Below are 15,206 nucleotides of genomic sequence, written 5' to 3'. Positions count from 1 at the left end.
AAAGTGGGACATACTCGAACAAAACAGCCACTATTTTTGGAATCAGGCACCTAAGGTGGTTACATTTAAAATATTTGTATAAATTATATATCTTCTGACAGTAGTCATATGGATATGAAACTAGTAAACACACAACAGCAACTGTTAAACTATTCACATTTATTAGCAAGCTTTACTTCAAGATTTACATAAACAATTGACATTATAATATAAATTATAAAATTATTAAAGGCCATTAACATTCATAATAACATTAGGATTTATTCTGATTATTATTGTAAAAAACAAGCAAAATCCAGCCATCTGCATTAAGTTTGTTTTTTGGTAACAGTTATTGGAGTTGTACTCTATGTTCACATTCACTGAGTTCAAGCACTATAAAAATCAAACTCACATACAAAAATTCAATATAAATGAGATACCTTCAGAAGTGAATTTAAGTCCGACTGGTTTATGTACGTTCATGATGAATCACATGACACACTGTATTTGATGCAAGCAGACAGAAGCACCGAGCAGATGGACAGACTGGATCTGAGGGTCAGGCTTGTAGATATGACATTTGTACAGTATCATTTAAATGCATTCACATCTGAGGGCTGCTGTGAGGGCTGTAGTGTGTGTGTGTGTGTGTGTGTGTGTGTGTGTGTCAGCATCACTGGTCTTTCTCATGCATCTGTTGTTGCATCTTTTCCAGCATCTCCTGCATTCTCTTCAGCTGCACAGACAAAGCAACACACAGTCAGGAAAATGTCATTGTAACTTTCTTGTAGTTTACATTGGTGAAAAAGTTCAAATGCACAATAACAATATCAGCATGCTTTTTTATTATCCCCATACCTAATTTTCTTTTCTACTGTACGTTATAGTTTTATAGCAAGATTTTACATAAAATATACTACTGTTCAAAAGTTTGGGGTCAAATATTATATTTACTGTATACTGTATATATTCTTTAAAAAAAAAAAGAAATGAATAGTTTTAGTCAGCAAGAATTTTTATAAACTGATCAAATGTGACAGTAAAGCCATTTAGAATGTTCCAAAAGATTCCATTACAAAACAATTCTATTTTTTTTTCTATTCATCAAAGAATCCTGGAAAATAAAATGTATCATAGTTTCCACAAAAATAATGTATGAAGCAGCACAACTGTTTTCAACATTGATAATAACCAGAAATGTTTCTTGAGCAGCAAATCAGTATATTATAATAATTTCTGAAAGATCACTTGACACTGAAGACTGGAGGAATGATGCTGAAAATACAGCTGCGCATCACAGAAATAAATTACATTTTAACACTGACAGAAAATAAAGTAAATTGTAATAATATTTCACAATTTTCACAATTTTTTTCTATAACATTTTTTTAATCTAAATTTGACGTAGCAGCATGTCTTCTTTACAATAAAATGCTTGTGTATATGAAGCAAAAATGATATAAGAGAATATTATATATATATATATATATATATATATATATATATATATATATATATATATATATATACATATATATATATATATATATATAGATAGATAGATAGATAGATAGATAGATAGATAGATAGATAGATAGATAGATAGATAGATAGATAGATAAATAGATAGATAGATAGATAGATAGAATAAAAAATGACAAGAACAAACAACCAAATTACTAAAAGTTTAACAAATTTAAATTGAAAACAGAAAATATCAAAATAAATACTAATTCAAACTATGAAGAAAAGCTATAATAGTATCTCAATAACAGCAGTGTGGTAATAACTGCAGCACATTTCTCAGTGCTGGTTTAATATCAGTGATGATTGTTCTGTACCTCTTCATCCTTCATCTTGATGAGTTTCTCTGTCTCCACGTCTGGTGTTGGCAGAGGCAGGATGGGTAGTGGACTGTCTGTATGGTTATCCTGCGCAAGTTTACTGAAACACACAAACATGTATTATACGAAACACATCTATGCAGGAAAGTTCAATAAACAAGCATTAATCACTCTGTGCGTGTCCCACACCTGGTCATCTCCTGGATGCAGCTGGCTCTGTAGTTTTCGTAGTGCACGTCGCACGTCACGTCTTTCAGGTCGTGCATGTGAGAGCGAATCAGCATGTTCCTCAGTTTCACAAAGTCACAGTGAGACTGATTCTCCACTGAACAACACACACATAGAAATGCAATAGAGTTCACCGTCACTAACACACAAACAGCTTTTCCTCTACATTTACACTGCAGTGTATGAAGTACACAAATCTTGAGTAAAAGTACAAAAGTATGTGATTTTTCTTAATGTACTTAATTAAAAGTACAAATATGATCGTTAAACCATGTTAATTATGTATTCTAGCCAGCACTCGACAGACTAGTCATAGTCAGCACTTACATAAAAGATTAGTGCACACATTTAATATGCATTGATTTGCAAATAAGCAAATTTAGAATTTTTTTTGTACACTATCAACATTTTAAGTTTATACCAATACTAATATATCAGTTTAAGATACTGATTATTCAAGTCTACAAAAAAGGGAAATAGTATAGCATTTAAAAAAAATTGCAAATATGTAGATAACTTGTACAAATTGTATAAAAACAAAATGTACAGATAAAATGTGTTAACATTTTAATAGGAATGGTATGCAAATACAGCTCGCAGATTTAGTTGACAAATTCCTGACAGTCATGGCTTAAAAATGATTTTCATTTACAATAATCAATATTAAAATGTGATATTAGTAACTCACTTTTTTTTGCGTAATCAGTCCCGCTTGCATTCAGTGAGCAGGTTCTTGGCTCATTTAGACTTGATCATTGAATCAGTGAGTAGCTGACTTGCTAGCATTATGCTGTTCTTTGAGCTGAACTACTATATACTACATTTGATCAAGTACTGTATGCACTGTGCTAATGATGATTAAGTGCATGCTTCTGAGTTTGTACTGGTCTTTAGGCTAATAATGTCTAGTGTGTTAGTATAGGGACAAACTACATCATAAGACTGAAATAGTGTACCAGTGAAAAGCTTGTGAAATGAACTATCAGAGTGAAAATGTCCATGCATGATATTGTTTTTCACCCAGCCTTATCATCATGACATTTTTGACATTCTGTAGTAATTTCAACATACTATAAGTATGCACAATCCATTACCAAGTGTTAATGTCTGTTTTGGTGTACTTGTGTAGAGTGTTTCTGGCTTGAGGATACTGACCTTCCACGATGCCCCAGAGGTAGAGACGACCTCTGACCCTCTGACCTCTGGCCTCCACCACTGTATTACTGCCAATGACTGCGAACGGAGTGCACTCCTACAGTACACACACACATAAGACACATAAATCATTCAGTATTCAATATACACACTGCCCCCTCATCATATTTATGAACCGTGACACATCTGCACAATAACAACAGTTTATCAGCTTCACTCCTCCAGCTCCTCCAAAAAGTTATATTCATTCAAATTCGTTGGGATATTTAGAAGAGTTAAAATGACTTATGAGATGTGTTTACCGGACCTTCAGCTCTTTGTCCATCTGTTTGAACTCCTCCTCTTCATCAGAGTCACACTCAGGGAACTGATAGACTTTAATCCCGCAGTGTTCGATTTCGTCTCGCACCTGCAGGAAAACAGACCCAAGCTTTTAACAAGACAATCATGCTGCACAGCCTGCAAAAGAGCAGTAAACAACCGGCTTGAATCGGATGCATTTGGCCTGGTATACAATAAAGAGCACCACTTTTATAAAAGAATCAGATTTACTGTTGACATGCGATCAGATAGTGTCCACTCACCCTTCCCTTGAGCTTTTTGACCTCACTAGGAGTGAGACAGTCTGCTTTAGAGATCAGAGGAATGATGTTCACTTTCTCATGCAGCGCTTTCATGAACTCCACGTCTACCGGCCGCAATCTGCACAGCAGAAATTTCAGTCTGAACATCTGATGCTTACGATATTCATATGAAGATCATGGACCTTTCATCACCAACCATCTCTACATTCCATTTCTATTCACTTCTTTTATGTATTTAAGAAAACTGTATAATTTTTATTAATAAGACTCATGAATTCACATCTGAGAATCAGTGTCAGGTTTTCTAAAGGAATAAATCTGCTGAAAATGTACTCACCCTCAGGTCATCCAAGATGTACATGAGTTTTTTCTTCATCAGATTTGGAGAAATGTAGCATTACATCACCTTGCTCAGTCACCAATGAGTGCTCTGCAGTGAATGGGTGCCGTCAGATTGAGAGTCCAAACAGCTGATAAAAACATCACAATAATCCACAGCACTCCAGTCCATCGGTTAACATCTGGAGAAGTGCAATTCTGTGTGTTTGTAATAAACAAATCCGACATTAAGACTTTTTTTTTTTTTTTTTTTTTTTACCTCAAACCATTGCTTCTTGCCATATATGATATGAGCCCATAATCAATAATAACACTTCCTCCAGTGAAAAAGTCAATCCTCTGCTGTTCTCTCACATCAAAATCCACTTAAATATGAGTTTTGGCTTCTAAACTGTGCTTGATCTGTGCAGATTTCACTCCTGATTCAGACAAGACCAACTTTTAACTGGATAGACCAGTATTATGTATTATGGATTCGGAAACAACCGGCAGCAACAGTTTGAAGTTAAAAACATGGATTTGATTCTTACCATCATGCAGCTTTTCTTCACAAGATGTTAATTGATGGACTGGAGTGCTGTGGATTACATGTGGGTTATTGTGACTTTTATTCTGATGGCACCCATTCACCGCTTTGGTGACTGAGTAAGTGATGTAATGCTACATTTCTCCAAATCTGATGAAGAAACAAACTCATCTACATTTTAGATGGCCTGAGGCCAATTATGCAAATATGAAGATGATGCATATGAACCTGACCCATGCAAGACAGCCCCGTTAACCCTTCGTACCCGTGTCCAAACGGTGGAATGAAGTACAGACAGCAGTGCACTCTGTTGTCTAATATGTTCTTTCTGTTCAGTCCACTCTCGTCTCTGAAGTACTGCTCAAACTGCTGGTCAATGTAGTCTGTGATGGGCTTCCAACTGCAAACACACACACAAACACACACTCTTCAGAGTAACAGAATTGAACACAATAACACACTAAGGTTTTTTGTCAGTTAATCTACTTTGTCTTAAAAATAATTATTTATAGTCACCCTGAGAAGTTAATATTCTAATAATACATTTGCATATGCACAACTGTCTTATCAGTTAATAATGGTCACATGTCATTCAGGCAAAAAAAAAAGTATTTTATTTGATCGTTTTTCTTTTAAAGTTATGTATTTATTTTAACATTTGTTATATTTTATTTTTTTATTATTTATTTAATTTTTTTAATGATTTATTTATTTATTAGATTTCAATCAACTCCCCAACAACCCCAGTCTGGGAAACCACTCCTCATATTATGAATACAGACATGACTAAAGGGCTTTCTGCTTTCATAAAATGCTGTATTGAGCATTCAGCATCTACAACCGTAACCATCCGTTTTGTAATTGTGCTCATGGGATGCTAGGAGCAGCTGAGTTCTCACCATTCACTGTTATTGACCGCATCTCCAAACCCCGGTGTGTCCACAATGGTGAGTTTGAGTTTGACTCCTTTCTCCTCAATGTTGACCGTGTGTTTGGTGATCTCAACCGTCTGATTAATACGCTCTGTTACAGAAAAACACACAATATAGCATTCAAACTAACAAACCTGTTGAAGAGATGTAAACTAATGTGTATGCTACACTACTGGTAACACATTTGAATGTTTTGTTGTTGTTTTTTGTCTCTTCTACTCATCAAGGCCACATCTATTTAATCAGATATACAGTATGAACAGTAATATTGTGAAATATTATGACAATTTATAATAACTGTTTTCTATTTGAATATATCTTAAAATGTAATTTATTGCTGTGATCAAAACTGAATTTTCAGCATCATTACTCCAGTGTTCAGAGTCACATGATCTTCAGAAATCATTCTAATATGCTGATTTGGTGCTCAAGATACATTTATGATTATTATTAATGTTGAATACAGTTGTGCTGCTTCATATTTTTGTAGACGCAATGATACATTTAAGTTTTTTTTAATGATTCTTTGATGAATAGAATTTATTTGCAATAGAAATATTTTGTTACATTATAAATGGATCTACCTTTGATCAATTTAATTAATTCTTGCTTAATGAAAGTATTAATTTCTTTAAAAAAAACAAGTAGCAGTATATATTATATTCTTATAAAACAAAAAACAGCATTGTTATTTTTGGGTGTACTGTTCCTCTAAGACAATTCTTACCTTCTGCATTTAGCAATTTTCTGTCTTTATAGAGATCTGTGAGGAAGAGGCTGTTAACTAGAGTAGACTTTCCCAATCCAGATTCACCTAGAACACATACAGTGAAATTGTTATTGACAAAGATGAACATGAAGTCACTGTCACAAGTTATTGATTGGGATCTCAGCTGTACCTGCCACCATCAGAGTGAAGTCAAAGCCCTTCCTCACTGACTTCCTGTGGACCTGATTAGGAAGTGTAGCAAAGCCAACATACTGTTTGTCCTAAAAGACACAAATCAAACCATTTACATTCTGTAACATTTATTATTTTGCATTATATGAAAGAAAGTAAGTTATACATGTTTTGAAGGATTATTGGGGGCACTGTCCCTTTAAGACCAAACTTCTGTGAATGGTCAGACTGGTGCAAAAATAGCACAGAATAAAAAGCTCAGTAGTGTTGAGCCTCCTGCAGATCTACCAACTGTGCCGGAAACCGCTCAGCAGTCATAACCGCTCAAACTGACACAGAGAACACAGAAATTACTGACGGGAAGCAACATCACCATTAAACTGACTGACCACAGACACACAGACAGAAGCCATATTTACATGAGCTGAAAAGGCCTTTTTATCACACTCAAACTTGGGCCAAACTCAACTCATCTGACCGCCAGAGCATCTCACAACCCGTCATGTGTGTTTCCCCTGTCCATCATCCTAGAAAAGAGAAACCCTGCCTTATCTCAACCCACAAGTACAGTCTGTGTGAGAGAGGAGGAATACAGATGCATGTGTGCTCAACTGGATTTGTAACACTTGTAACCTTTATGAGCAATGCATTATAAAGGTATTTACAGTATAATGCACATTGTAATGCATTATATGGTTTCATTAATCAAATGTAAAAATATTACAGTGCATTTTAGTTTTAAAGTAAAAATGCATTAGAATATTTTCAGATTCCTTGTTTCAATTGCTTTATCATGCAGAAGAAAAAAATAAAAAAGTAATTGCCTCTAAAATCTGTCTATTTACTTTGTTTCTTGCAGTTCTGATTACACCCCCCCCCCCCCAAAAAAATCTGCTTTTTTCCTCGCAATTTACATTAGAGTATACATCACACAATTCTGAGTTTACATCTTGCAATTCTGTTTTTTTTATCTTGCAATCTCATGATTTCCTTGCAATTCTGTGTTTATATCTCACAATTTTGAGATTATATCTCGCAATTAAAAAAAAAAAATGGTCCAAATATTAAGAAAAAAAATTGTGATATAAAAAGCTAATTACCTTTATTTATTTATTTTTTATTCTGTGGTGGAAACAGCCTTCCATGCACCATGCATAATATTCTAAAGGTGTAGAAATGTAATTATTATACATAAGCATGGTTACAATTACAATGAGATCATGCAATGCATTAAATGGTGCAGTGCAAGGCATCAATAATGCATTACTTTCATAATATATAATATTTAAAGGTTTCATGTGGTTGCTAATGTATACTGAATGATTTAATCTTGTTTCTATGAGGCTGCGAGGGTGTTGCTAAGCAGTTGCTATAGATATATATATTACAAGACATAAACAGCGAACCTTCTGTCGTGTGGTTCTGGTTCGGGGACACAGAAGTTTCTCCACCAGTTTCTCCTGTAACATCATGGTGTCCATCCTGAACCAGACGTCTCAGAAATGTGTGCCGTCCCTCTTTATACCTTCGTGACCCTCAGTTTATCACTCTCTGTCTCTATAAACCCTCTCTGGTTTCCTTCTCCCTGTTTTCTGTCTGTCTCTGGCCCACGGCACATCCCAGCGCGCCGTGTTCAGACAGGCACGCAGAGGAATCCCCACATGACTGAATGAAAGACTGACAAAAGAAGGTAATGGCTGAGAGAGAAAGAGAGAGAGAGAGAAACGTAAAGACGTAAAGGAAAAAAAAAAGAAGCATGGAAGCAATTTTAGATAGGGAGGGGGTGGGGCAACTGAAAACAGGAATAAAAACTCTCAGGAATAAAAACACTCATTCATTTAGTTATTCATTCCTCCCCCACTTTTTTCCACAGATGGCTCTGAGGTGCAGGGATTTCTCTCTGTGTGTGTGTGTGTATTTTTAGGGAGCAACATTCAGTAAGACGGCAGCCACACCCTTCCCAACAGACCTTGTCAGACTGGCCCAGCTTTTCTACAGACTTCAGCACAGCAGCCTGACCTTTACAAGAGCATTATCTGCAAATGCTGTGATGATGCATGGGGTCAGTAAGATTTTTTTTAATGAAATGAATAATTTTATTTAGCATGGATGGAATAAATTAATCAAAAGTAATAAGTAAAACATTAATAATGTTACAAAGATTCTATTCATCAAAAAATCCTGAAAAAAAAAGAAAACTGTATCACGGTTTCAACAAAAATATGAATGTTTTCAACATTGATAATATTTAGAAATGTTTCTTTAGCAGCAAATCAGCATATTAAAATGATATCTGAAGGATCATGTGCCTTAAGCAAAACAGACTGCTTTAAAAAAAAAAAAAAGAAGAAGAAAAAGAAGAAGAAGAAGAAATATATATTTCGTTCTCTGAACATACTGCGTCTCTCTTGCATGTATATTGATATATATATTGAAAATTTCCACCAGGGGGCGCTAGTTTAATGAAAGACAAACACTCAAGGATTTTCTCTCCATGCACAGGAGTATTGAAATCATTCACATATACACACAGATTCATAATGTAATTGTTTCATCCTGACTCCTGATATCACAACTAATGACACAATTCAGTGACTCCCTTATATGACATAAAAAAGGAATCAACTGACTTTATATTTAGATAATCAGACTGTAACGAACCACAAAAATAAATGGATGTAAGCTTAAATGCATTAAAAGCCTAATTACTTAATGTGTCATAAAATTCCCGCCTATTGTGTAATATAACATGCATGTGCTCATACTGATGACATTCAAAGCCTGTCGAAACAGATTCTGTTAATATATGTGACTGAACATCTTCAAACCAGATTTTCACATCTTCTGAATGACATGCCAGTTATTCAGCCAATAAAGTGTAGGCCTATGTATTTAAAAAAGTGTCTAGTATACTATTTAAATGACAAAGGTTTAATTGGCATTTTTATTTCAAACAACCCGACCGACCGCGACCCGAATATCATTAAAAATATTTTTTTGACACCCGCTCATTTTGGATCAACCCGCGCATCACTGGTAATAGTGATTTCTGAGCAAACAGCACTAATAAAAATCTTAGCATGAAGTATGATTCGACACATTATGGGGGTCTGGTCATGCATTTAGATGATGAGTGTGCTGGTGGGGGGGTGGGGGTGGGGGGGGGGTGTCCAGAGGGGTCTGTTGAATGGAGAAGAACAGATGTCATGAGGGATTACAGAGGGATTACAGATGTAAAAAAAAAACTCTCAAGGTCCAGCTGCCATCCATGAATGCTCACCAGACATAGACCAATTTCTGAATTGTGTTTAATCAGCGCTGTTTGAAGAACTCTAATACGATCAGTGTATTAAAGAAACACATCTTCGAAAGTGTCAAAAGAAATAAAAGAAACAGCTTTTATGTAACTCAGTTTGATCACAAACTCAAAACACTTCTGCAACACTCTGGCAACCACCCAGAACACCCTAGCAATCATATAGCAAAGCAAAGAAATTCATTCAGAGTATCTTAGCCACTGCATAGCAACACCCTTGTTGTGTACGAGAACATTTTTCTTTGTATTTTCAGAAATGTACCTATCCATTATTTAAACCAGAAAGGTACACTGAAATAAAACAATCTCTCCGTCCAGCAAGTCTTGGTCAGATAATCTCAGACAGTGATCTCCTTTCCTGCTTTTCAGTGAGGTGGGACCAATGATGTCATCCATTAATACCCCATGTGTGTCTCACATTACATCTAGCAAGGGACCGTGGGCGGGGACACCCTGATGATGTCATGATAATGGACGGGTGGAGAGACGTCTGAGGATGAGCAGTGAATGAAAGTGCTCACTAAACATCCTCAGGCCTCTATGGCAGCACAAACAGACCTGATAGTGCAGATGGATAGAACGGTGTTCCCAAAGAGTTTTCCTCTCACTTTCAGACCAGGTCAGCTTTACTGCTTCAGCGGGTTGTTTGTAACACTGCAGGCATGTGTTTCAATGGTTCGCTGTACCTATACTGAGTACAGAGTAACTTGCAATACACTTATTACAGGGACAGTTTTCTCTGAAGTTACATGAGGTTAAGAGCTCAGGGACCATCCCTGGTGGGGTTTAAACTGACAACCTTTCACAGCACTTCACAATTCAGTGATAATATCTAAAGAAAACTGTATTGTATATATGCTACAAGTCTCTTCTGCTCATCAAGGCTGTGTTTATTTGACCAAAAATACTTTAAAAAAAGTACAATTGTGAAATGTTGTTACAATTTAAAATAGCTGTTCTCTATGTGAATCTATTTTAAGATGTAATTTATTCCTGCGATGCAAAGCTGAAAGTTCAGCATCGTTACTCCAGTCTTCAGTGTCACATGATCCTTCAGCAATCAATCTAATCTGAAACATTTTTATGTAGAAAACCATTGTGCCGCTTCATATTTTCTTGGAAACTGTGATGCATGATGAATAGGAAGTTCAAAAGAACAGCATTTATTCGAAATATAAATATTTTGTAATATAAATGTTTTACTGACACTTTTGATCAATTTTATGTGTGCTTGCTGAATAAAAATAATAATTTCTTTCCAAAAGAAAAAATCAATCATACTGACCCAAGCAAAACAGGCTCACATGTAAAGGAAAAGTTTGACCAAATATAACATTTCTGTCTAGAGCAATTACAGCACACTCTCTCAGACTGTAGATACTGAGATGGGTGTTTACTGCTGTGGCATTTGAGCAACTGCACAGGCTATTTGACTTCACGATCAAAAGTCACGCTGTATGCAGCTGCGCACTAAGCTGACAGCACACTGCAGACAGATCATAAAAAACACACACACAAACACACAGTCTTATTTCAATGCATCAACCTTTTCAGAGATAAATAAGACATGTCTGAAATGGCAGCCAGCATTCCACACCATTGAGTTATTAAGCCTCAATGCAGAGAGAGAGAATGAAACCAGAAAATGACAAAGGGAGAAGGAAGGAACACGAGAATGAGTGTGTGTATGAGAGAGAAAGAGCTTGTAACACTGACAGTGTGTTTGTGTCTGTGTGTGGGTGTGAACTGTTGCATTTCTGCTTTTGTGTAGGATGATGAGCTTTCTAGTTACTACATGTCTGTGTGTGGGTGTGTGTGTGTGTGGGTCAAGTGCTGGAAGATGTGTAAAAACCTTCTGAACAGCTTCAGTCTGCATGTTCATGTTGCATTAAAGCATTGCTGTATCATTTAGCAGATGCTTTTATGGTGTTAAAAAATGATTTTTTTTAAGTTGTAAATAAAACAAAGATTATTGGAGTATGTTTTATAACAAAATACTTCAGTTTTTCTATTACAAAGTTTCAACGTTTTGTTTAATTTAATGTGTTACTTGCCATTTCTTTGTCATTGTTTGTAAAAATTTATTAGCAATTTATATTTGCATACATGCATTTATACTTCTGAATGATGAAAAACCTTTAGCAGATAAACATTGTTGTTCAAAAGCTTGAGATCTGTAAGTTTTCAATGCATGTTTTTTAAATAAGTCTTCTGCTCACTAAGGCTGCATTTATTTGATCAAAAGTACAATTGTGAAATTTTATTACAATTAAAAAACAACTGTTTTCTATTTTTTATATATTTTAAATTGTAATTTATTTCTGTGATGCACAGCTTTATTTTCAGCATCATCAGTGTCACATGATCTTCAGAAATCATTCTAATAGGCTGATTTGCTGCTCAAGAAACATTTCTTATTATCAATGTTAAAAACAGTTGAGCTGCCATATATTTTTGTGGAAACAGGTTCTTTGAACAGCATTTATTTGAAATATAAATCTTTTGCAACATTATAAATGGGTTCACTGTCTGTTTTTAATTAATTTAATGCATTCTTGCATAATAATAATAACAATTATACATTAAAGCAATAATCTAAGCAGTAAAAATCTTTCACATTTTTGAAATATAAAATGATTCAGAAATATTGATGTCCAATTGTGTACATGACAATACCACATATACTGGATTGTAAAATGAACTAAAGTCTTCTAGAAAAATACATCAACACATAAATAAAAATGATGATAGACCATTTTACGAGTGATACTAGAATGTGTGAAACAACATTTAGGTGCAAACCACCAACAGATCTGATTGCTTGAAGAGTTAACACTCAAATATTCACCGTATACTATAGACATGTATTTGCACACACACACACACACACACACACACACACACACACACAGCTCAGGGTTCACACTTCAGGCATCTGCGCTGGTCTCTTGCCTCTCACACACTCCTGTAACCATGACAACACCTCCAGAGAGAAACAGCACTACCATCCTCTATCAGAGCTCGGAACGACACAAAACAGCCAGCAGACATCAGATTTCCTCAAGGCTAGAATGAGTGACAGCGCACATTATAATCATGACTGCTGAGATGATGAGAAATAACAATCAGCCGAAACGATTTCAAACCTCGTAAACACCGAGCACGAACGCACAAAAATGATTTGCAATCACAAAATGCGTTAAACGCCCTGTCAGACTTAAAACAGAGGCTCGTGAGATTTTTATGTCGCGCGGTTTATCTGTGTGGAAATGATGGTGGTTTGTCAACCGTATTCGTGGGAACTCTAAAACTGAAGTGGAATTGCGAAATGTGGAGAAGTTGGTCGTTCCTCACCTCACTGTCCTCTGAATGCGGGCATCGACAGCAGCATCAGCAGCGGAGGGTCGGATGCGGGAGGAAGAGAGAATTCATCAGCATTTCATCCAGTCAAACAGATTAAACAGTGCCAGCGTTTGTGTCATTACCGGATTTCATCATTCTGCTCTTATATCGGATGTTGGTTGTCATGTTTCAGGCCGTCTCTGCTCTGCTCGGGTTCCGTCTGTCTAACGCTCAGCCCCGCTGGGAACCCCAGGCGTAGAGGGGCGGGGCCATCGCAGACGAAACCACGCCCAACGACACGTCATTCATTGAAACCGCAACACTGCTGCTTAATGTTATTTTAGTAAATACAAACGTGTTAATTGTGAATAGATAAAATAGATTAGAATAGATACAATAATCATTACAAACAAATATACATAAATGTAATGTAAACATGGGGGGGGGGGGGTGTTCACTGCTCTGTGTGTGTGCACTTTGGTTGGGTTAAACGCAGAGCATGAATTCTGAGTATGGGTCACCATACTTGGCAGAATGTCACTTTTCTTTCTTCTTCTTTTTCTATATATCTATGTATATATATATATATATATATATATATATATATATATATATATATATATATATATAGAAAAAGAAGAAGAAAGAAATAACAAATAAAATGACGTGACATTCTGCCAAGTATGGGTCACCATACTTGGCAGAATGTCACGTCACTTATCTTTCTTCTTCTTTTTCTATATTAAACCTTTTAATAAACCTTTTCATTATGTTAAATTCAATCTATAGTTTTTTTTTTTGTTTTTGCATACAGTGAGTATAGAAAATAATCTTTAATCTTTAAAATAATTTAATCACATTTTTTTGCTTTGCGGCCTAAAATAAAGACAGACAGTTTTTGTTTTATCCAGCTGTATTTACTCAATGCAACTTATAACATCCAAGTGAAAGATGACAGCAATATATCTGAAAAACAAAAAAACAAAACAAAACAGAATCAATGAGTTGGAAAAAGGCTCTCCCTTGTGTCTGTATTTACATTAAACCCCCTTTTACTTTAATTCCAGCCTTTAGTCTGTTGGGATTTGTCTCTACTAACTTTGTACATCTAGACTTTGCAATATTTGCCTGCTCTTCTGTGCAGAGCTTCTCAAGTTCAGTTCAATCTGATGGTGAGCGTCTGTGGACTGCAGTCTTCAAGTTTAGAGCAATGCAAGAGTTTAAGTTTGTACACTGAAGAGGCCATGCAAGACATTCAGCTTTTTCTCCTTCAACAACTGTGTGCTCAGTTATGCTGTGTGCTTTGGGTCAGTGTCATGCTGGAAGGTAAACCTTCTTCCCATTGACAGCTTTCTGGCAGAGGGCAGCAGATTTTCCCCAAGAATTTGATGATATTTTGCCCCATCCATTTATCCTTCTATCCTGACAAATGCTCCATTCGCTGCTGCAGAGAAACACTCCATAACAGGACATCTCCACCTCCATGTTTTACTGCAGGAACGCTGTTATTTGGATGCTGAGCTGTAGTGGATTTATGCCAGACATACTGTTTGGTGTCAAGGCCAAATAATCCAGTTTTAGTTTCATCTGCCTCAGAATCTTCACTGTGAATTTGTTCAAAGTGCAGTCAGTCTGACTGCATGTGGACTTTCTAGTGGAGTGGCTTTTTTCTTGCAACCACATTTGTTGATATTAGTGATATTATTATCACATGCACACAATGACCACTCTTTGTCATGCATTCCTGCAGCTGATTTAGAGTTACTATTGGCCTCTTGGTCGCCAGTTTCCTCCGACTCTTTCATCCAGTTTGGAGCCACATCCTGATGCAGGGAGGGTCCCTTTCTTTTCTACACACACTGTATTAAATATATTGTATTATAGTACTTGAAACAAATGATATTCAAGGCTTTTATTAAAGAATTTAAAGAAGTATCATATTTATCTAAAATGTTTTTAATCTCTAAATCTAAAATTACATAAAAAATAAAACACATCTAATAAAAAATAAGCTGTTATTTGGTGTCAATTATGCAGTATTTAATAAAAATGCATTT

General features: G+C 35.7%; 1 protein-coding gene across 2 annotated transcripts; it reads right to left on the bottom strand.

Annotated features, from left to right (window-relative positions):
• Positions 1-393: 393 nt before the first annotated feature.
• Positions 394-13,181, bottom strand: LOC132114951 (septin-5-like). Of its 2 annotated transcripts, none has more exons than XM_059523352.1 (11): positions 13,162-13,181; positions 6,490-6,580; positions 6,318-6,404; positions 5,558-5,681; positions 4,924-5,058; positions 3,794-3,911; positions 3,517-3,618; positions 3,210-3,306; positions 2,016-2,151; positions 1,824-1,926; positions 394-718 (listed from the first exon to the last, which is right to left on the bottom strand). In XM_059523352.1, the coding sequence occupies exons 2-11, from the start codon at positions 6,497-6,499 to the stop codon at positions 656-658; spliced, it is 975 nt and encodes a 324-aa protein (XP_059379335.1). In that variant the 5' UTR covers positions 6,500-6,580; positions 13,162-13,181; the 3' UTR covers positions 394-655. The 2 variants fall into 2 exon arrangements, with proteins under 2 accessions (XP_059379335.1, XP_059379334.1); XM_059523351.1 differs by lacking the exon at positions 13,162-13,181 and adding an exon at positions 7,898-8,125.
• Between the last annotated feature and the right edge of the window lie 2,025 nt (positions 13,182-15,206).

The sequence above is a fragment of the Carassius carassius genome, chromosome 34 (genome assembly GCF_963082965.1).
Source record: "Carassius carassius chromosome 34, fCarCar2.1, whole genome shotgun sequence".
Classification (NCBI taxonomy): Eukaryota; Metazoa; Chordata; class Actinopteri; order Cypriniformes; family Cyprinidae; genus Carassius; species Carassius carassius.
Note: the sequence above shows the minus strand (reverse complement) of the source record. Positions and strands in the feature narration are given on the sequence as shown.

Excerpts from the sequence above, each read along its gene's own strand:
- LOC132114951 (XM_059523351.1), bottom strand. The coding sequence starts at position 7,972 with ATGGACACCATGATGTTACAGGAGAAACTGGTGGAGAAACTTCTGTGT. Across the intron at positions 3,619-3,793 it reads TCAAAAAGCTCAAGGGAAGG|GTGCGAGACGAAATCGAACA; the intron begins GTGAGTGGACAC and ends GTTTTCCTGCAG. Across the intron at positions 3,307-3,516 it reads AGATGGACAAAGAGCTGAAG|GAGTGCACTCCGTTCGCAGT; the intron begins GTCCGGTAAACA and ends TGTGTACTGTAG.